This window comes from Phalacrocorax carbo, chromosome 16, assembly GCF_963921805.1.
Source record: "Phalacrocorax carbo chromosome 16, bPhaCar2.1, whole genome shotgun sequence".
In the NCBI taxonomy this organism is placed as follows: Eukaryota; Metazoa; Chordata; class Aves; order Suliformes; family Phalacrocoracidae; genus Phalacrocorax; species Phalacrocorax carbo.
In genome coordinates, this window is record NC_087528.1 from 14,460,929 (window position 1) to 14,484,644 (window position 23,716).

The 23,716-nt window shown below is 41.5% G+C and overlaps 1 protein-coding gene across 1 annotated transcript in view; it reads right to left on the reverse strand.

The window, feature by feature from the left end:
• Positions 1-23,716, reverse strand: part of DHRS7C (dehydrogenase/reductase 7C) — a 29,633-nt gene that overhangs the window by 676 nt on the left and 5,241 nt on the right. The window contains exons 2-6 of the mRNA XM_064467121.1: positions 11,258-11,413; positions 6,469-6,581; positions 4,857-5,067; positions 4,194-4,286; positions 457-612 (exon numbers count right to left, since the gene is read on the reverse strand). Coding sequence (XP_064323191.1) covers positions 457-612; positions 4,194-4,286; positions 4,857-5,067; positions 6,469-6,581; positions 11,258-11,411 — 727 coding nt within the window. The 5' untranslated portion in view covers positions 11,412-11,413. The remainder of the gene's footprint in view (positions 1-456; positions 613-4,193; positions 4,287-4,856; positions 5,068-6,468; positions 6,582-11,257; positions 11,414-23,716) is intronic.

Below are 23,716 nucleotides of genomic sequence, written 5' to 3' on the forward strand. Positions count from 1 at the left end.
TCTAGTATTCCTTGTCTTTTCAGCAGGCTTATCTGATCACTCCAATCTCTCTTTCCTTTTGCTCCCCTAACAGAATCGCAGAATCCCAGAATAGCAGGGGTTGGAAGGGACTCCACAGCCTCTCTGGGCAGCCTGTGCCACTGCTCTGGCACCCGCACAGCAAAGGAGTTTTTTCTCATGTTTAAGGGAACTTTCTGTGTTCCAACTTGTGCCCGTTGCCCCTTGTCCTGTTGTTGGGCACCACTGAAAAGAGTTTGGCCCCATCCTCTTCACACCCGCCCTTCAGATATTTATAAGCATTGATAAGGTCCCCCCTCAGTCTTCCCCAGGCTGAACATGTTCATCCTTTCTGTCAGTTCTATGCTTTTTCCTATGCTTCTTTCCTCTCCCTTGGAAAAGCCTCTGTACTGCTATATAGGCCTCCTCTACTGTCTCTCATGATGCATCAAACCTTACACTTCCAAATAGATGCCTCCCAGTTGCCAGGTGCTGGTTGGCGATGGTATGCACAGATGAACGTTGGATTTACAGTGCTGACAGAAATATCAAATTCTTCCATTTCGGCTCTAAGACAATCAAAAAAGCCTACAGCAGCATGCTTAGAAGCAGCATCTAAAAGAAAGAAAAAAAACCCCATATATGCAAGTTTGGATATATGAATGCATGAATATAAATGTATGGTAGAGCTCCATAAAACATGAATGTTCAGAAAATTGACCACGGAATTATTAGCAGAAAGGCAAAAGCACAGTGAATTACTTCACTCAGTGAAATGATCATATGACATTTAAAACAAACAAAAGAAAATTATTTTTACAGAACAATTATGCATGAGGTATGCTGTCAGTCTCTCAATACATGTCAAAGAGCATGTGTCTGATTTCCCAATCAGAAATATTAAGTCCTGGTTAAGGAATAATACTTCTATTATCTCTACAGTTTAAAAATGTCTTCAGTGGATGGACAGCTATCCCTGAGATGAGTCTCCACACCATCTGTTGCTGCAGTTTGTGACTCATCAGTAAAATGCAGTACAATAAATGGCCATTTCTGGAATGCAGGAGTAAACTACTTAGGCCTTTTACAAATTACAAAACTAAATAGTTTTGTAAACTAATGAGGCCTTTGCACTGCAGCAGCAATTCAAGATGCTTTTAATATTGAAGTTAATTTTAAAGTAACTGAATATTAAGAATTTTTTTAACTGCTCCTAGTGCCTTTTTATTGAGAATGGTAGTAAAGGGTGATAGTATGTGAACATTGACCAAAAACCAGATTGATGTTTTAAGTGCAGCAAAGCTTCAAAACACTCATCTACCTTGTATTTGTCTCAGTTTGCAGCGAAAATCAACCTGGATGTAATATAAACTAAAAAAAATGTCAGGTGAGCTCTGGGAATAGAAAGAAGGTTCTCCAAAAGTTTGTTTTGAAAATCCTTAGAATCATAGAATCATTAAGGTTAGAGAAGACCTCCGGGATCATCAAGTCCAACCATTACCCAACACCCCCAGTGCCTCCTAAACCATGACCTGAAGTGCCACGACTACACACCTTTTGAACACCCCCAGGGATGGTGACTCCCCCACCTCTCTGGGCAGCCTGTTCCAATGCCCGACCACTCCTTCAGTGAAGAAATTTTTCCTAATATCCAATCTAAACCTCCCCTGATGCAGCTTGAAGCCATTTCCTCTCATTCTGTCACAAGTTACTTGGGAAAAAGACCAACACCCACCTCACCAAAGCCTACTTTCCAGTAGTTGTAGAAAGCGATAAGGTCTCCCATCAGCCTCCTCTTCTCCAGCCTGAACACCCCCAGCTCCCTCAAACTGTCCTCATAAAACCTGCTCTCCAGACCCTTCACCAGCTTTGTTGCCTTTCTCTGGGCACAATATTCAAGGTATGGCCTCACCATGCCAGTACAGGGGCACCATCACTACCCTGCTCCTGCTGGCCACATTCTTCCTGATACAAGCCAGGATGGCTTTATCATAGAAACATAGAATCGTTAAGGTTGGAAAAGACCCTTAAGATCATCAAGTCCAACTGCTAACCTATCACTGCCTATCACTTTAGATTTCTTGGCCACCCGGGCACTGCTGGCTCATGCCCAGCCGGCTGTCAGCCAGCACCCCCAGGGCCTTCTCCGCCGGGCACTTCCCAGCCCCTCTGCCCCAGGCCTGGAGCATTGCAAGGGGTTGTTATGTCCCAAGGGCAGGACCTGGCACTTGGCCTTGTTAAACCTCACACAATTGGCCTTGGTCCATCCATCCAGCCTGTCCAGGTCCCTCTGCAGAGCCTTCCTGCCCTCGAGCAGATCAACACTCCTCCCCAATTCAGTGTCATCTGAAAACTGACTGAGGGTGCACTCAATCCCCTTGTCCAGATCATTGATAACGATATTAAACAAGACTCGCCCCAACTCTGAGCCCTGGAGAACCCCACTCATGACCGGCCACCAGCTGGGTTTATCTCCAATCACCACAACTCTCTGGGCTTGGCCAGCCAGCCAGTTTTTACCCAGCAAAGAGTGCACCTGTTCCAGCCATGAGCCACCAGCTTCTCTAGTAGGATGCTGTGGTAGACAGCGTCAAAGGCTTTGCTAAAGTCCAGGTAGGCAACAGGCACAGCCTTTCCCTTGTCCACTAGGCAGGTCACCTGGTCACAGAGGCAGATCAGCTTCATTTCATGCAACACAGATATCAGTTGAAGCATTGTACAAACCGTCTCTGTTAGTTCTTCTGGTACTCATTATTTTATACACATACAATGTATTTTGACACAATCATGTCTTTCCTAGATGGAAAGCATTCCAGATGTTCCATCAATGTGCTGTTTCTTTTCTGAGCTTTTTTTTGTAGTTCTTATACTTCTTTTGAGATGGGGGACCACAATTGCACACAATGTTCAAAATGTGGGCACTGCATAGATTTATACAAAGGCATAAAGACAGGACTTTTTTTTTCTCAATTTCTTTCCTTACAGTTTCTATCACTGTATTTTACTTTCAGGGAACTATAAGTCACAATCCTGAGGTCTCACAGACCTTTTCCTTCACAGCCCATCATCCACTCTGACCTCCTGTAATGGTCAAAAATGCCTATTTACATCTATCCTATAGTTTCTGTTCACTAACTCTACCTTTTATTAATGCAAAGACCTTTCATCATAGTTCAAGAAAGTTTAGTTTCATTAGGAGCTTTGGATGAAAGACCTTCTTGAAAATTTGCAGGAAAGCCAAGCAGAATACAATTACTACATCTCTTTTTATACTCCCTGTCGTGGTTCAGCTGGCAACTCAGCCCCACACAGCTGCTCACTCACTCCCCCACCAGTGGGATGGGGGAGAGAATCAGAAGGGTAACGCTCATGGGTTGGGATAAGAACAGTTTAATAATTAAAAAAATATAATGTAATGGAAAGGAAAAACAACAAGAGGTGCAAAAACTGGGGGGGGCAGAGGGGGGAAGGGGGATGAAGCACCAAAACAAACCACACACAACACAGCCGCTCACCACCTACCACTCACCACCACCAACCCAACACCACGCCACCCCTGAGCTGCAAACTGTCCCCCTTAATATACTGGTCATGGTGTCACACGGTATAGAATGAACATGCCGTTGGTCAGTCGGGGTCAGCTGCCCCGGCCGTGGCCCCGCCCCTCCCAGCCCCCCGCCACGCAGCAGAGCGTGGGAAGCTGGAAAGGTCCCCGACCACCACAGGCACCACAGTGAAGAGAATTAACCCCTTCTCAGCCAAAACCAGTACTCTCCCACACATAAATCTATTAGGTGCATGAGTCTCCTTTACAAACAGTAGGTAGCATCTACCAGAATGTTATGTTTATATACTACTTCATTATTCATTATGGTTTCTACTATTATGCGCAGTACAGATGTTAGACCTACAAGTTTGCTGTTTCCTGAATGCCTCCTAAGATCATAAAAAAACCTTGCTGTCACATTTAATATAATTTTGTCCTCCAGTACCTTAGGCACTGGTTATACTTCAAAGATGGTATTTTAACTATTTCTTTTTTAGTTCCACTTCTTTCAAAAATTTTCAGACAAATACTGTATTAATAGTTTACTGAATTAGGATGCAGATTAGCACCTTTCATAACCTATTATCAGTGCCAGGGAATAATCTCAGTTTATGCATTAGAATGTACATTTTTGCTATGTATAACTTACAAGCTGCACGAAATGGGATTCCTATTTTTCCTTGGATACTATTAATTAAAACAATTTGGCCAGTTCTTCTTGAGATCATGTTGGGAAGAATGGCTGAAAAAACAAAAAGAGAAAGAGCCACATAAGAGAAAGAGCTCAATGTATTTAGTGAAAAGAAGTGGCAGCTGAAGTGTAGATAGCTCAACTTTAATTAAGGTTGTCTCAATACCAATACTCAAAATCAAAATTATCTCAAAATCCAGTAGCTGGAAATTGACTGTCTTCTAGACTTCACCTGGATTCTACATGCAGATTTGGGTGCGGTATTATCACATTTAATTGTCAGCTTGTCTATATACTTACAAGGGTTTTGAAAGTGTTTGTAGCAAAGACAGTAAGCACATAAATAAAAGAGTCACTATATGCAAAATAAAATAAGCAGACATTTTTTAAAATGTCTGTCTTTCAAACATCTGCTTATATATTTCCTGACCAATCTATTTCCAAATCCAGGCACTCTGATTTTGATCTACACCTCAGTTTCAGTCTATTGATTTCCACAGAATTGTTTTTGATTTTAACGAAGGTGGCAAAAATAAGTGCAAATGAAACAGTGTAATTCCAGTGACTCGGATATCAAGCTTTAAGTGGCAACAGCAAAACAGGACAATAAATTTAAAATACCTTTGCTTAAGGTTATAGGACCAAAATAGTTGGCATCCATTATCTTTTTATCAAGTTCAAGTGAAATGCTCTGCACTGCTCCTTTCACTTTCATACTTGCGTTGTTGATCAGTATATCCACACAGCCATAGCAATTCAGGATTTCCTTAGCTACATCTTGAATGCTGTTTACGTCTGAGATATCCAGAAGTATGATCTTTGGTGCATACGTCTAATAAAGAAGAGACTTATTTCAAGGATACCAGTGATACAAAAATGTACTTCTATTTACTTGTCTTGTGAATTAATTTACCTTGGTATCTGAAGAAAGTGCTTTTATTGTTCCTACAAAAACTTTGGTTTTCTTTTAACCTGCTCTAGGAAATATGTAGTTCAGCAATAGATGTTCATAGACCGAAATTCAGCTGAAGCAGAACACCATGGGAAGGGTAAGTTGGACTAGCTCTACCCTATTGAGCTTTGTCCTTCTTGTAATCAGTGGGGCCAGGCAATAGACACGGGGGTGACTACTATCTCTCCAAGTTATGGTCTTTCTGTAAGCAGCTGTCTAGAGAACTTTGCTGATCACATAGTCTAGGATATAGTGCTTTGATAGATAATTTACATATACATGGGGGGCAACTGGAAGGTAGGAATGGATTGTTCAGCTAGAAGCTATCCAAATAGAGTTTACATTAGTACGATTTCTGCAAAGATGTAGATTTTATCAGCTACGAGACAGAGGAATGGACTCTGAGTATCTTCTCTTACTATCTTACTACAATGATGTAATGCAGATCCCTTAGTCATACTTGAAATTTTTTTTCTAGTTGAGTCTGCACAGACTAGCATGAACACACTACTTTTACGGTTATTTATGCAGATGAATGAAGCTCACTGCAAAAAAAAATGGTCAAACACAAATATTTGTTGGTCTGGTGAGCAATGGCTGTAGAATTCATGTGATGCCTTCAGGAACACCTGTGCCCTGAAATGAGTCAGCTCTTTGTTGGCCACAGAAGGAAAGCTTTCCTACGGGCACCAGAGAAACACCTTCCAAAGAACTGGCAGCAGGGGCAGCCTTGCATGTCTATTTGCATGGTGACCCAGTCAGTGGTAATGAGGAAAGGGCACTCTTATTCATACACTTCCATGCCCTTCCAGCTAGGGACTTCTCTCAAACTAGTGCAAGAACTCAAAATTAATTCAATCTTTAGACCCACCTCCCACTCCTTGAGCACTCTAATTATGTGTAAAATAGGTGATAGTTCCTATAATTAAATTAAGCATTTTGGATCCCTTTCACCCAAATTAACAGGCAAATTCCTCTCCCTAGAATTTCTAGTTGGGTGGCTTGTTCAAAATGCAAGACCACACAGTTGCTTTGCAGTAATTGCCTTGAATTAGCTCAAGAGAGCAGGATTTCTGACTTAAACTTTTGGCATCATGGCACCTTCAGAGGTGTTTTTATTTTCTCTCTCTCTGGACTGTGTTGGTTGTCTTACTTGGGTGACGAAAATCACCACTAACAGTGAAACACGTTTCATGTACATTGTTTTACTGGATTTAAAAGCACTTTGTGTTTTTTGTGGGTTAGGTTTGTGTACCTGAAGAAGGGTGAGGGAATACTTACCATACTGGGGTCTGCCACACTAATTAAAGCATCATACAAGGCTTCTAACTTCTCCCATGTCCTGCCACACAACACAAGCTTTGCTCCTCCTGTGTGAAACACCCGAGAACATTCTAGGAGAGAAATACGTTCAAAAGAATTAATAACAATAATAACAATTTGATTTTGTTTATTTTGCTTGAAATGGGATGCTGTTTTTGCTAATGACGTTGAAACTATGCTTTAAAATTAATTAATTTTTAAGAATAAACATACATGAGAAAAAGAAAGCACTAAATGGCAATAATACATATGTAAGTAATAAAATTTAATGTAATGGTATAATGCACAATTAATGGTACAGTACAATGGTACTGTTTAGTCATGGGATTTAATAAAAATTTAGTTAAGAAACAAACAGTATGCCAGTTAATGGATGATGGTTTGAGTTAGAAAAATTGTCCTGATTATCTTTCTTCCTTAAATCTGTCCATCTACAGACACACTTGCTATATATAAGAATACACACTTAAGGTTGTCACAATGCAAACTGCATCTTTTACAAACCTTCATGTCTACTGCAGTATAAAGAAGAAACCAACCAACTCCAGTAAACAGTACAACTCTATCTGTATGCCACCTTCATGACACTCTTGGCAACATGAAATTCATCTACTATTTTGAGAAACAGCAACACACAGAAACTTACCACCCACTGGCCCACAGATGAGAGAGGCCTTTCTTCTACAGAATCTTCCTTCCATAGGTAATCCACCCCAAGACCTTTCTCTCCTGAGTATTAGACCTTTCCAGTAGTCAGCAGCAGCATCAGGGACCAGCTTGAGCTACCTCTTCTTCAGACACATTCCCTGAAACCTTCCTGTGAAGGCCACTAAGAAGTTTCTGGCTATGCTGGGCTGGCACTGCTTTTTCTCCATTCTCAAGGGTATCCTGAGCTAGGGGCTCACCCCAATTTAAGCTAGGTCTCTGTGGAGGATTCTTCTCCCTTTCTTATGCAAGTAAACTATGACTGGCTTTTCTGAAAGTGGGGACTCACATAACAAGAGGGACTGGCAGTCAGTGTTACCCATAACCCCACCTCAGCACTGGGTACAAGATTGCAACCGACTCATTCATTTAGGTCTTCATGGGAGTATGTGATCACCACAATCCAGGTTATGAAATAACATGCTGGAGCATACTGACAGTGTGAGTCTGGTCTATTTTCTTCTCTAGGTGGTGTTGAGGGAGAATATATTCCTCACTGTCCCATCAGTTTGGACAAAGGAAGGTGTTTAAGACCATGCAGCATAGCTATCTCATGGACATCTTTTAGGAATTCATTGTCAGTTGTATTCCTCTGGCTGTTATAGGCTGCTACAGGATACACATCAAAGCTGCCCGGCGGAGAAGGCCCTGGGGGTGCTGGCTGACAGCGGCTGGGCATGAGCCAGCAGTGCCCGGGTGGCCAAGGAAGCCACCAGCCCCCAGGCTTGTGTCAGCGCTGGTGTGGCCAGCAGGAGCCGGGCAGGGATGGGGCCCCTGTGCTCGGCCCTGGGGAGGCCCCACCTCGAATGCTGGGCTCAGGTTTGGGCCCCTCGGGACAAGAAGGTCATTCAGGTGCTGGAGCGTGTCCAGAGAAAGGCAACAAAGCTGGTGAGGGGTCTGGAAAGCAGGTTTTATGAGGACAGTTTGAGGGAGCTGGGGGTGTTCAGGCTGGAGAAGAGGAGGCTGAGGGGAGACCGTATCGCTCTCTACAACTACTGGAAAGTAGGCTTTGGTGAGGTGGGTGTTGGTCTTTTTTCCCAAGTAACTTGTGACAGAATGAGAGGAAATGGCTTCAAGCTGCATCAGGGGAGGTTTAGATTGGATATTAGGAAAAATTTCTTCACTGAAGGAGTGGTCGGGCATTGGAACAGGCTGCCCAGAGAGGTGGGGGAGTCACCATCCCAGGAGGTATTTAAAAGACGTGTAGACGTGGCACTTCAGGTCATGGTTTAGGAGGCACTGGGGGTGTTGGGTAATGGTTGGACTTGATGATCCCGGAGTTCTTTTCCAACCTTAATGATTCTATGATTCTATGTTTTGTTCTATGTTCTACCTCAGCTGTACTGAAACTGTGGCTTCCAATGTAGCAATCTGTCAAGGTTTTCCTTTTGAACAGGAAAAGTGCACAATCACCTACCTTTTTCTTTCTTGGAATAAATAATGTCTTGCAGCTAGGTCTGAGGATGCAACTGATGATGTGCCCTCTGTGCCCCATACCAGAGATTTCGTTTGGGTGCAGCCAGACAATTAGTTGACAGTGGGTTATGTGTACTGGTAGGACTGGAAATCAGGATTGTTTTTCCTTACATGGAATTTTTTCCTGATTAGGTCTTCCAAAAAGCTATCAGCTTTGGAGCCCTCATATTTGGTCCCTAAATCACATCTGTATGACAGTTACATATTCAGCATGGGAAGAACAGGAATGTGGTCTACTCATGCTTTTCCAGCCTGTTTGACCTGTCTTAGCTCCTATGGCCTTTGTTGAATGGGCAATAGTACAGCAATAGCTCTCTGTCCTCCAAAAAGTTTTTTCTTCAGATTTCAATACCCACAGGTAAATCCCGTTATGCTGATAAGCCTATCTTAGATTTCTTATATGTCCATGTTAGACTCTTAATATCTGTATGGAAGCACTTCTGGATCACTCTTCTATATTTATAAACCTGTGCAGCTGGATACTTTTATTTATGTAATTTTTTTCATTATTTACAACAGTAATTTTAAGAATGTCTTTCATTTTCTTTTTTCTAGCATAGAAAGATTTTTGATTTAAAGCCCAAAAGATTATTTGCCAGTACTATAACCACACCAGTGTTTTTCCTATAAACATAGAAGTTGGGGAAACCTTGTCAATAAAATGTGATTTCTGTGTGAACAGCAATAAAAGGGTAAAAGGGAAACCAGTGATGTTCTCCTCTAGAACTATCCTGGACTTTGGACTTTTCTTAGTTATAGCACCAAGAAGAAACAGGAATCAGGTTTAAATAACAACCATAAACCATTGCAAACATCTTCCATCATCATAGTTTTTGTTTCTCTTTTTTAACTTTGATGAATGTTGCCTTTAGTCTGGAAAATCTGGCATGTGGGAAAAGGAATTTGGCTGTTGCCTAGGAGCTCAAATATGCAGCAGCTGGCCAGACAGCTGGTATTTTAAAGCTCTGGACAAATGGCCATTGCATGTGCATGAGTGAGCTGCACAGTAAATTATTCATGATTCTGAACAATTCAAGCCTGCAAATACCTTCTCAGTATCACCCTATGGGATGCTGGCAGTAGGTATATTTAGGATAAGAAAATAAAATTTTAGTTACTTCTTTTTTTCATCTATGTGAAAAAGGGTGTGGGGGTGGGGTGTGGGGAGGTGATTGCTTTTGTAGCCTCAAGAGACAGTAGTCACACAAAAAAAAAATTAAGAAAGGTTAATAAGGACATTGAACTCAGGAAAATTTTCCCCAGGGGTCATGCAGTGCTAGAGCAAGGTTCCAGGAGAAATGTTCAATAAATGTTCTTTATCCTTGGAGGTTTCCAAGATTTGACTTGAAGCCACACCCAACCAGATCTAGCACTGGTGATGTTCCTGGTCCAAGCAGGACTTTTGTCTAGAAACCTCCAGGCATTCTATGACTCTATAAGACACCCAACCTCAGCTGGAGAACTTTAAATCATTCCTCTCCAAACAAAAATACTAAAATATAACTGATCAGAGAAAACGCATGCTAATACTACCTTCAACTGAAACAGAAGTGTGTCAGGGAAAGGGAAAAATGAGGTGGGATGTGGATGTCAGAATTATTTCATACCTTTTGCTAGCAGGCTCTGATAAAGAGCACTCCTTGCCAGCATAGTGTGTATTTCTGTTGCAGGTGTCTACTCTGTTCTGCTAAGGAATAATTCTGCAAAAGCATTTCCTTTCCCCATCTATTTTCTGCTTGGAAGTGCAAGGTTTCCAACATACAGTTTTCAGTCTTCACTGAAAACACCAAAATGTAGCCTCAAGTTATGTTTGCCTTATCAGGCACTTGCATCTACTGCCCCTCAGGTGATGCCTAGAGCAGGACTGTCCATAAACAATATATGACACAGTACCTTTAATCTGGCAGCACCATGTAGGCAGAAAGTATGAACCAAGAAGTAGTATATGCTAAGTGGCTGGCCAACCAGGCAATGAGCTTATATAAATAGATAATCACATACCCTTTCCTTCCATCCGCTGAACCCACCATTACACATAGCCAGGCAGCCCAGTTGAGGTACTGGAGGATGTCAAGGGAAGAGGAATAACATGGGTAATAGGGGGCAGAGGTATGAACAGGACAGAGGGGTAAGCACTGTTGCTTAGAGGGAGCAGGAAATATTGAAGCCTTTAAAGGCTGAAAAGGAACGTGTAAAGAGTAAGGTGACACCTGTTTTTACTGATTTGCTGCTACCCTGCAGTGACAGCCTGTGAAATAAGATCTCATAGTAGCAACATGCTAAAAATAGCATTCTTAACGTGCATACAAAGCCTCTCTTCTATTGAATTAAATAAATACAAAGCTCTGCAGTTCCTAAAAGTTTACCAGCAGTTCTTGTGGCTGAAACCAAAAATGTAAATTTAAAACCATAGGATTTGTTTAAAAATATATTTCTTAACTTCTGTTTCATCCAGCCAGCTATGGATATATACAAGGTAATGCGTGCACATTTTATCAGCTAGAGAGTGGTTCTCAGGCTGTTTCTGTTCTCTGAACTGAGACTGAAAAGAAATGAGACAACTCACCCTTGCCCAGTCCAGAGATGGCATCTGTGATCACCACAACCTTGTTTTGCACAGCTGACTTGGACAATAGCCACTTGACTGACTGGTAAATATAAATTATTCCACTTATCCCTAAAAGAAGCAATGGTACAGCAAGTACAGCAAGAATACCCATCTCTGCAGAAAACAAAAGAACATATGAGAGTAACAGTAACCATAATATGCATTCATTATTTTTCAAATTATTCTTATCTAAAAAAGCAATGTTTTCATATACGGAAAATCCAGTGATCAGCAATGCCAAATTCTTGAAGCAGTGAGAAGTTTATTTTCCGATCAATGGCTTAATGTAATTATTTAATAAAAAGGGCAATATTGTTTGTTTGCCTGTTTTCCTCATTATTGCATGGTCTAACCAAATCTGGATTCCTTTTATTCAAAATTATGTTGGCAAAAACATAATAGAATTTTAGTACAAATATTGCATTGAGGCAAAATATAAGCTAAAATATAACACTGAACTTTTAATTATATTGCTATTACAGGAAAACAGATAAAAAGATTTTAATCCTAATTTCAGATAAAACACATAATAGAAGTATTTTCAGTTCTAAAAGATAGAGAAAACAGAATCACTTACTATGGCTATGAAGACTCCCGATACAGATAAAGCATTCTTTTGTATTTTTGTAATTTTTTATATTACAGGTTTAATTAAAGTCATTTAGCAATTTCCTAGAGCATTGCGTTTGTTAGGGCTGCTTGCCCTGAATGAGAATGGCTATGTATAGCCATGTGACAGAGATACTTTGAAAGTAAATATAGCATCTACGGTGTGATTCACATGCCTGACCTATCTAGTCCAAGAGGCTGGATAGTCATGTAAAAGCTTTTAGTACTGTATCAATTAAATTGTATAAAGAAACATCTAGCCTCCTGTCCTGCCTTTGCTTGCAGTTGTTCATGGGACTGTCTCAAATTCTTGTCATTGGCCTTCAACTAACTTCACACATAAAACATTTTTATAAACTCCATGATAAAAATAGATCTTCAAAAACAAGCAAAAGGTACCATAAAGAGGTTGCCACTGTAAATAATGGCTGTTCAGCAATATGGATGATATGTATGTATCTGTCAGGAAAAGGTCTTTGAGCAAGCTGGCTTGGGAGCCAGTACACAAAGCTGTTGTGGGCAGCTGAGTGCTGGGACACAGATGAGGCTGGTGTACTGCACTTCCAGGTGCTGCAGGCTGCTTTCCATTCTTGGTACCTGCAAGGCAGATGTGCCTTTTTCCCAGCAATTTCAGGACCATATCAACTAGTTGTCCTAGCTTTCACATTTCCTGCAGAGGGACATTATCTGTTAACCTAGCAATCACAGTTATGGGACACCCTTTGGGGTTCACAGAATCCCAGAATGGCAGGGGTTGGAAGGGACCTCTGGAGCTCATCCCGTCCCACCCCCTGCTTGAGCAGGCACCCCCAGAGCAGGGGCACAGGGCCGCGTCCAGGCGGGGGGTGAATGTCTCCAGGGAAGGGACCCCACAGCCTCTCTGGGCAGCCTGTGCCCCTGCTCTGGCACCTGCACAGGGAAGGGGTTTGTCCTCATCTTCAGGGGGAGCTTCCCATGTTCCAGCTTGTGCCCATTGCCCCTTGGCCTGTCGTTGGGCACCTCTGAAAAAAGTTTGGCCCCATCCTCTCTCACCTACCCTTCAGATGTTAATAAGTATTGCTGAGATCCCTCCTTGGCCTTCTCTTCTCCAGGCTGAACAAACTCAGGTCTCTCAGCTTTTCCCCATAAGGGAGATGCTCCAGTCTCCTGATCATCTTGGTAGCTCTCCACTGGACTCTCTCCAGTAGTTCTCTGTCCTTCTTAAAGTGGGGGGCCCAGAACTGGATGTAGCACTGCATATGTGGCCTCACTGGGGCAGAGCAGAGGGGGAGGAGAACCTCCCTCGCCCTGCTGGCCACACTCCTTTCCATGCCCCCCAGGGCACCGCTGGCCCCCTTGGCCCCACGGGCCCGGTGCTGGCTCAGGGTCCCCTCGCTGCCCCCCAGCACCCCCAGGGCCTCTCAGCAGAGCCGCTCTCCAGCAGGTCCCCCCCAGCCTGTGCTGGTGCGGGGGGCTGTTCCTCCCCAGGGGCAGGACCCGGCACTTGCTCTTGTTGAATTCCCCGAGGCTCCCCTGGGCCCAGCTCTCCAGCCTGCCCAGCTCTCGCTGGATGCCAGCACAGCCTCTGGTGTATCAGCCACCCCTCCCAGCTTGGTATCATCAGCGAACTTGCTGAGGGGATGCTCTGTCCCTTCATCCAGGTCATTGATGGATATATTGAACAGGACTGACCCAGCACAGACCCCTGCGGAACACCGCTAGTGACAGGCCTCCATCCAGACCCTGCCCCATTGATCATGACCCTCTGAGCTCTGTGGTTGAGGCAGTTCTCAATCCACCTCACTGTCCTCTCATCCAACCCACACTTCCTTAGCTTGCCTGTGAGGACGCTATGGGAGACATTGTCGAATGCCTTACTGAAAACATCCACTGCTTTCCCTTCATCAATCCAGCCAGTCACACCATTGTAGAAGGCTATCAAGTTGGTCAAGCCTGATGTCCCCTTGGTGAACCCATGTTGACTGTTTCTGATGACGACCTTTTCCTCTACGTGCTTGGAAATGACCTCCAGGAAGAACTGCTCCAGGGGGTTCTAGGGAAATGAATGGTTTACCATAAAGTTTTGAGACCAAGATTCAGTACTCCTGTTTGTGTTGTTTAACTGGTCATCTAAATTCTATGTTCTGATTTTCATCTCCAATAAGAGGATGACAAGTCTACAAATGATAGAGAGTCATTGATATTGGAGTGTTGTAACAAGGAACAAAGACTTCATGGTTAGGTTTGCAGGTATCAAGACAGTGTTAGCTTTCAGTGAGTGGGAAAGGACAGAAGGTTATTCAAGAGGGTCTAGAAAGTGACTTTTAGACATAGTTTGTAAACCTAACTTGCTCTAATGAAGCTAATGACATTGGGAATCAAGACACATATTCCTGCATGTGAAAGCTGGAGCTGCCTGCCAAAACCCGCATGATTTAAGATTTCCAAACCACAGAGTTGTATAATGTGTCAATGCTTGAAACATTGTGTGCAGTTTGAGCTAAAAAGACTCCATAGTGTTTTCCAGTGCAAAATGGCCGTGGTGTCCTGAAATTTACACCAGTTTCCACAGGTGAATGCAAAAACATTGAGCCAAATGAGCTGAGAAGTCATGCCAAGCGACCTGCAGAAGCAGAGAGGAAATGTGATTTTCCATCAGCCCTAAAGCCCCATCTATCTTTACTTATTTTCAGAGCATCAGCTTTAAATAAACATATATTAATTTCCCTATCAGCAAGTAAACTGGTTTGTTCTTTTTATGGAACAGGACATGTTGTTTATTTAATTTATTCAGGGTTCTGGAAACATTTTTCTGTGAAGGTGAAACATAAAAAAAAACCAAAACAACCCACACACTAAAAAGGAACGATTTATAGGAGTTCCAAGTGATTTGTTTGCTTTGTTCCCAAATGAACCAGAGCAATGGTACAAGTAATGTAGGAGTAAGAATAGGAAAAAGTCAATTGAAAGAGCTAGACAACCAACAATGTGTAAGACTAATGACAAAATACTAACATGTCTAATAGTAATAACGAGCAATTGTAAAGGAAGACTGCCTGAGTCATACGGAAAAATACAGACATACAGTGACTGCAATAACCAGAACACCCAGATCTTTCCAAACACTCAAATTCAAATCTCTTAGTCAGGTGAAGTACCAGAGAAATGTACTCTGCACTGCCACCTACAGAGCACTATTGGAAACACCAGAAAAACCAGAATAATTATAAATTTTTTCAGAGGGCAGATCCCATAGAAAGGGTAAGTCATCTAGAGGGAAACTTGAACAAAAGTGAGGACCTTGCTCTCCCTCAGCTAGCTCTGAAAGTCTGTACATTCTCAAGCCCTTTGTCCAGAGCTGAGCTCCAGGAACTGTCCCAGATGACATCAGAGCTGAACAGTGTGTGTGCAAACCTGAAACTTGACAGAGATCCAGGGCTTAATTCCCTGAAGTGCTTATCCCATGAGGCTGTCTGAGAGCATGAACATGCACCTACATATATTTACATTGCTTACATTTCACATTTTTCAGAAGTGCTGGACATAGCATTGGGTGGGTGTTCTTTGATTCTTTGTTTGATTTTGTTTCTTGGAGGAAACAGGAGTTTAACACACTGAAGAGAAAGCAATGATTAGGGGCACTGGTGATTAAAGCATTCATCCAGGAAGAAGAAACCAAGATTTGAGACCCATGTCTGCCCCAAAAGGTGATCCTAGCTTTACAGTCATAATTTCTGGGGGTCGTGAACTCCCTAAGCATGGGAGTGTTCTTGTCCACAGCATAGCTCTTTATTTTAACCAGTGGCTGCCTAACAACTAAGAATACAATTCTCCCTTTGAGTAGAAATGGAAAAGCATATCGATTTTCATATCATTTGACAGGATATGTGGCTCTAGCACTCAAAACTAGAGACACTTTTAATACGTAACCAGGTGAATTGCTTTAGTTCTGTGCTTCTTATGCTCCTGATAATGGAACATATAGGCTGTAGTGAGTCTTGTGATCCCCATTTGTTTCAGCCACATGACATTGTAGGGCATTTTCTGTGACTACATTATTTTCACAGTTAGATGAATTTTAATTTTCTTTTTTTCCTGAGCCATTGTTTCTGTCTCCTTCCATTCTTATTTTATTGATTTTCCTTTTATTTTCTTTTGAAAGCTTTGAGATCACTGAGCCTACTGACAGTACAGTTTCTACTTAAAGATACTTCTGGCATTTGCTAGAATTCCTATGCTTATACCTAGTCATAACCATCTGTGAATGGTCCCCACTATTCACAGACTTCTTGTTGACTTGCATGATTAGCCAATCATATATTCGTAACGCTACTATGAATATTTTCAAGCTTTGGAAAGCACAGAAATTCTTGCTTGAAAAAGCGTTCAGAACCATGTTTGGTCTTGGGAGCAGTAGATACATATGGTATTTCTATTCTCAACGCAAAAAAAATTAACCTTAACAATTTTGGGCTTGGCTCTGTAGTCAGCTTCATTACCATCCATAAGCAACTGCACTCCTACCATTGGAAGTTCTCATCTTTTATCTTTACCTGATTTCACACATTATTCCCCACTTTTTTCTACTTTTGAAACCACCTTTTTGTAGCCATTCTATCTCCGTTTCTCTTCTCAAACTCCTTCCAAATAAACAATCCACTCTGAGTTACTTTTTGCTCTTTGGTCCTGGTCTGTGACATCCCTATCCATATGAAGCGGTTCTGATCTGGCTACCTAGGCGAGCTCAGTCTGATAAGGTGTTACTGATGAGAGTGCCCTACCAAGACTCTTCACCTCCAAATTACCCTACAATTATCTCATTTATAACAGTTGCATATCAGTTATCTTATACTGTCCTTGAAAATAATCATTGCACTTTAGCCTTCATTCCTCTGCCTAGTTTCAGCTGAGCACCAGGAGTTTTGTATCCTGTCTGCAGACAGTCTGCACACTAGAGCAAGAGTATACATTTTTCACACCCTGATGTGACCAGACAGCATCTTTGCCCTAGAATTGTCTCAGTCACTGTCATGGTTCCCTGCACAGGGTTTAGCTAGTTAGAAGGCCTGGTGCTTCTGAAGGATTTTTTGCTCACAGACTCCCTCTTATGGATTTAAGGAAAAAGACCATTTCTCACTGTGCACAATTTGTCAAAACGAGTCAGATGATAGTATTTTTGGTCTGCTATTGTCAGCACAAGACTAAAAATTTTTCACGGCTTTCAGATTCTGGTCTCTCATAACCTACAAGCACCTATGGAAAACGTGTAGATTGGCAGTATAGTGTTTTTTTATGGTATAATCAAGTCTCCACTCCTTCAAGAATTTCTGCGCTCTGCATCTCTCTCTTGTTTTTTGCTCTTTGTTGTTTTTTTTTTTTTTTTTTCCCCCAAACTCGATGAAAAAAGATATTCTTAACCTCCTTTTCCTTCCTCTTCCATGTCTTTTAGAAGCCTTTTCTATCTTGGCTAGAAGATCAGAAAACAGTCTTTGCTACTGTGCTCCAGACTAGACATGTGTCACACTGCGCTTTCAATGCTATATCTAGAGACTAATTAATTTCCACAGTATGTCAGATAAGTGTAGGAACCAGTACACATGAGGCTTATCCACTACACGTGAGCTTAGAAGTTAGTGCTGGTCTTATTTTTTAACCATAGTACAGTTTATTGAAGAGTGGCAAGAAGCAGACTCTGTTTACTTTCACAGGCAGTGATGTCTCGTGCTGTAAAAAAGCACCTGTTGGTCTCAGTATCTGGAATACCCTCCCTGGAAAATATTCTGGAAGTAAATTCAGTGTTCAGAACAAGCCACAGCTTCTTGCAGCTGGGGACATTTAAGAAAAATGCAGAATATTGATATCAGCCAAAAGGTCTCTAATGGTGCTTTAGAGATTTCACTGCTCAAAAAACTTTAAGAATTTTATTTTTTTTATTTCAAAATTATGTGAGAATATTATCCAATGGAATAACTAACCAGGTACAAATCACAGCTCAGTGTAGTTTGTGTTGAGAGTAGCTGATCAAATAAGTGGGAAGAAAACATTCACTCAGATACGTTCCTGATCACATCCATACCAGCCCTGGGTGATCAGCCTGTCAAGCCAAAAGGTCCTTGGAGGGCTGGGTTCTTGCAGCAAATGATATTCTACAATGCTGACTTTATGCATATAGAAAAAAAAAAAACAAACCAGAAAAAATATCCCACTGATCTAATAATTACAAAAAAATGCCTGCCCCCCTCAGCCTGTGGCCGACACTGCCAGCCCTCGTGGTGGTTTCTTCCTCCTCACCTAGGGACTCCTTAGGGATCTTGTTATACATTCTCAAACATGCTTTACCTCTTATTCTTTCTTCAGTTGTTTGCAGCTCCATGCTAAATTAAAATTTACCTTATATGGCACATTTAAAAATGCTAGTTATTCTCCTGTGTCCCCTTTGTTTATTGGTAGAAATGGTTTTGCAACACTTGGAGGTCTTAATTTCTTTAACAATTATTATTGCTGAATTGTTTAGTGCCTGGAGGTGTCCAGTGTTCACCCCTGCCCCTTTTCTGATCCCATGTATATGCTCCTCTATGCTACATATCAGCTGTCTGCTTTGAGGCTTGTATTCCTACACCAGGAGCTAGAGCAGAGTGCAGGCATGTGCTCTCTATCAGCCTTTATTCTATCTATTCTGCACAGAGAATATAATTTTTGTATATATTCTGTATCTTATTTATCCAGAATAAGGGCCTGTATCTCTACACTGCATCATGGTGCTGCAGTCAGCAATATTTACTTTATGCAGAGTAACTACTTGCTACCGGCAGCTGCATAAAAATGTCTATACTGCACAAAGCTTCATCAGAACTAAAAGAAATCAGGCATAGCCACCCAGTCATTACAAAAATTCCTGTCACAGCTAACTAAAGAAAAAGATCCTGGGAGGCAAGGCAACTTCAGACAAAGCCAGACAAGCCTTAGTCCTGAGGTCTTGCTAAGGCTGAACAGAGAGCTGTGGGGTCTTACTCCGACAGCAATGCTGTATTCCCTGACAGAGTAGCGATACAGTGATTTTTGTCTGTTGGTGCCTGCGTTTAGAAACCAGTGTACTGTTTGTAGCCATTAGCCAGTATGAATAGTAACATCTGGTTAGGTTTTTGGAATGAGCATTTCTCTGTGCGAGGAACAGTGAGTACAGGTGTGGGAAAAGTTTTCTGCAATGTGGTAGGTGACAGAGTTAGTGTAGGGAAATGCAGGCAGGCGTACATGGCCCTGAGTTCAGTAGCACTAGGATTGGTGTATGTGAACATACACATCAGAGTGGAGAGTCAGTAAACAAATTAGCTAAAACATTGACTATGATTTTTCTGCGGTAATGATAGCACAGTACAGATGCACCTGTGCGCCTGGGGCTTTAACAGATAAAATTTCTTTAAAAGTTTTTTAATTATTTTACTTAAAGACATGTTCCTAATGTGCCTCAGTGGATGCTATCAGAAACACATGTGAGGTCAAGAGAGAACTGTTTGAGGCGCCATGAAGGTAAGTGGTGAGAACTTTCCGGTGATGAACACTGACAGCAATTCTTTCCTTCCCCTTCATTTTCCCATAAAGAAAAGTCACCCCATGATCACGCGATCAGCAAAACAGGAACGACATGGAGTTTCAGAAAAGCCTTTAGAGGTGTTCCTGTTCATATGTCAAATTGAAAATTCTCACTTGGGAATAGAAATGCTTTTCCATCCAAAAATACTTTTGTGATGAAGTTAACTTCAATTAATTAAAGCAATCGCTTTAACCTAAGAACATGTCTCTAGGCTAGATCAGATAACAAGCCCCTTGGAGATGCCTTTCTCTCCTCTGACTAGAAGAGGAACTGAGGATGACTAGCTCAAGTTTAGACCTCTGCATTTGTGTTTAAGGTCCTGGTTACTTTTGGTTATCTTGGCTCTGTGCTTCTCCTCATTACCACAGTTAAGAAAACAATAACATGAAGATTGTATTATATTTCTTGTGAGGTTTTGAGTTGATTTTTCAAGTTTGCCCAATGCAAATGTAATACCCAGAGAATTTCTGTAAAACACACATATATTTTGGACAGCACTGGCATCTTCTGCAGGTCTCAGTCCATGCCAAAATGGACTTGAATGCCTTCTTAATTTCCTGGTGTCTCTGAAGGCCTCATCCAGCTATGGAACGGATTTAAAATACAGAATGATGGGAAGGGATATTTGAGATAGTACTGATATCTGTGAATTATTTACGTGCGCACTCAAGAACTCACTATGCTAAAATACTTGGCATATGCATGTGTTCTGCAGGGAAAAAATATCATTAGACAAGTATGCTTTTGTCCCTGTGTAGAATTATTTCCAATTCTACCAGGCTGATTCCACCAGGTTTTTCTCTTCTAGAAAAACTCACCAGAAACCCAGAAGATAAAAATGGTGTGGAAATTAATCACCAAAAGCAAGTATGCTTTGCAGTATGTGTAGTTGTTAGAATTTTTGAGGCATGAAGATAAAAACTCACAAAATACATCTATGATGTGCTGTTGAACAGATGAACCAGCCACAGGCCTGATTTTCATAATTCCATATGCAAAAGTACTACAGTATGACATATAGAAGGCATGGGAAAATATCAGATAGCTATAAATAAATTCTCAAGGAAGATATGAGAAATTCTCCTTGAACTTCAAGATACTTCCTTGCACAGGACTAACTGGGCGCCTGTAACTGGGATGTGTTATTACTAGCCAAGTACATGTCAGTACATGTCCAAGATCCCTTTGGCTGGGACAAAGAACTATTCATAAATTCAAAAGTTATAGTTATCAGAAGTATGGCCACATTCAAGCTGGCACACCTAAATAAGCCTTGGAATACAAAGAATTGTTCAGAATTGAAATAATTATTTAAAGTTGAGTTAATAGAAATGATGGAATTAATGCATTGCAGGGAAAGATGACTTATTCATAGAGTATTCAACAGGATAGTAGAAGTATACCAGTAACAGGGAAATAGATCTTGAAATTGCCCAAAATAATGATAAGAAATCATGAGTGAAAATGTTCTGTGTATATAGCCTACACAAAATGAGCAAACTACAAATATTTCTCAGTTAGAATTATCACTTATTTCCCAAAAAGATTGGAAGATGTTACCATGTACTTTAAAGTATTGTAGCACTTGACATACAGAAAATGAGGGAAAAGAATTAATCTCAATAATTAAATATACTTTATAACGCTTAGAGTTAAGCAGAGTTAACCTCATCTTACAGAAAGAATTCACTCTAACAATAAATATTCTAAAATAGCTATCCATCATCATAAATGAACATAGGACTAAATCATTAAAATGTGGCTGTATCTTATATTGTGCTGAATTCCCCCAGATATGAATAGTTACCTAACATGTTAACTTTTGCCAGGGATTACTGCAATATATTAGAAAAAGTGTAACTATTTAGAACTACACAGAATTCTTCATGACTGATGGAAAAAATATTCTTGTAAATTCAACAGCTTCCCAGTATCTAAACATATAGAAAGAATTGTGACAATAGATCAGTCATAATAAAAATATCCCTGAATTACTGACATTACTGAAACACCCTGGCATGTGCAGCTCATGACATATTGAAAGTAGTGTCAAGGGAAAAAAGGGGAAAAAAATACAGCTAATATTAAAGAAAATTAGCTACAGTTCTCTAGGAATTACTGAAGGATTTTACCTCGAACTATAAGGCCACTGTTTTTTGTGATTATTTACTTCATACTACTAGAAAGATTACCAGATTTCCCCTGGTTATCTGGGTATCACAGACTTCAAGAATCTCAGAATGCTTCAGGTTGGAAGGGAACTCTGGAGGTCACCTGGTCCAACCTCCCTGCTCAAGCAGAAACAGCTAGAACCAGTTCCCCAGGTCCATGTCCAGATGGCTTTTGAATATCTCCAAGGATGGAGACTCCACAACCTCCCTGGGAAACCTGTGCTCAGTCACCCTCCCAGCAAAAAACATTTCCTGATATTCAGAGGAAACCACCTGTTTCAGTTTGTGCCTCTAGTCCTGTCACTGGGCACCACTGAAAAGAGCCTGGCTCCCTCCACTTTGCACCCTCCCCTCAGGTATTCATATACATTGATGTATATATTCTCTGCTCCAGGCTAAACAGTCCCATCTCCCCCAGCCTTCCCTCATGGGAGAGATGCTCCAGTCACTCAGTCACCTTAGTGGCCCTTTACTGAACTATCTTCAGCATGACCGTGTCTATCTTGTACTGGCAAGCCCAGCACTGAACAAGTACTCTGGGTATGCCCTCATCAGTGCTAAGCAGAGGGGAAGGATCATCTCCCTCGAACTGTTGGCAACACCCCTCCTAACGCAGCCCAGGACACAGTCTAAGGGAGAGCTAAAAGCTTTGCAAAACCTGACTAAGTGCTGTCAAACTGAACTAGCAAAACATAATTATTTTTTTTTAATGAATACAACTGCATAAAACTACTCTGAGAAAAGGAAAAGTATTCACAAAAATTTCAGAAGCTTTAAAATATTTTGCATGTATCAAGTGGCCTGGGAAAAATGTGAGAGCGAAGTTACACCTCAGAAGACACAGCATTCTTTAAGAATGATGAGCAGAAATCAGCTGAAAATGAAAAGATACAGAGGCTTTTGTAACAGAGAATTAGAATAAATCAAGCACATACTCTTCATTTTTTCAGAATTCCCCAGAACTCTACCAATCACAACCTGGGATGCAGCAGCAGAAGTGTGGCCAGCAGATCAAGGGATGTGATTCTCCCTCTCTACTCTGCTCTGGTGAGACCCCACCTGGAGCGCTTGTATCCAGCTCTGGGGCCCCCAGCCCAAGGCAGACAGGGACCTGCTCAAGTCCGTCCAGAGGAGGGCCACGGGGCACCTCCTGTATAAGGGCAGGCTGAGAGAGTTGGGGTTGTTTAACCTAGACAAGAGAAGGCTCTGGGGAGACCTTATAGCATCTTCTAGTACTTAAAGGGAGAGGGACTCTTCATCAGGGAGGGTAGTGATAGGAAAAGGCATAATGGTTTTAAACTGAAAGAAGGTAGATTCATATTAGATATTAGGAAGAAATTCTTTACTGTGAGGGTGGTGAGACACAGGAACAGGTTGCCCAGAGAAGTTGTGGATGCCCCACCCCTGGATGTGTCCAAGGCTAGGTTGGATGCAGCTTTGTGCAACCTGATCTAGTGGAAGGTATCCCTGACTATGGCAGGGGATTGGAACTAGATGATCTTTTAGGACTCTTCCAACCCAAACCGTTCTATTTTATTCTAAAATTCTTTTTTTTTTCCCCAGTGCAAAAAAAAAAAGCACATCATCAATGTACCAAGCTTCTTTACCATATTCAGTGCACGTACATGTTCATTCAGACTGTTAAAATTATTGCAAATAACTTCTCAAAAACAGTGAAAGAAATACCCAAAACTATCACTACCAGAAAATCAAAAACTCTGAAGTGGTTAAGGATAAGTGATGATTATCGTACTCCTGCTGATCCAGTGAGGAATCTGTCCAGACCTTCTGCCACATCTTCCAAACACATGTGTGAGGAATGCTGACATTAAGGAATCACAGAAATAAACCAAACAACCCAGAGGCAGAACAACAGAGACCAGCACAATGAAAGGCCAAGTTCAACATCAGGTCAACACCAAGTAATTTCATAAAGTAATTCCCTGTCCCCCTTTACACACCGTATGCAAAGCCGTCCCATGTGCAACCTCCCTGTTTGATCAGAGAGAAAATAAGAGCCACTCTAGGGCACTTCAATGTGATAACCCTTTGCTCCTGCTCTACTCA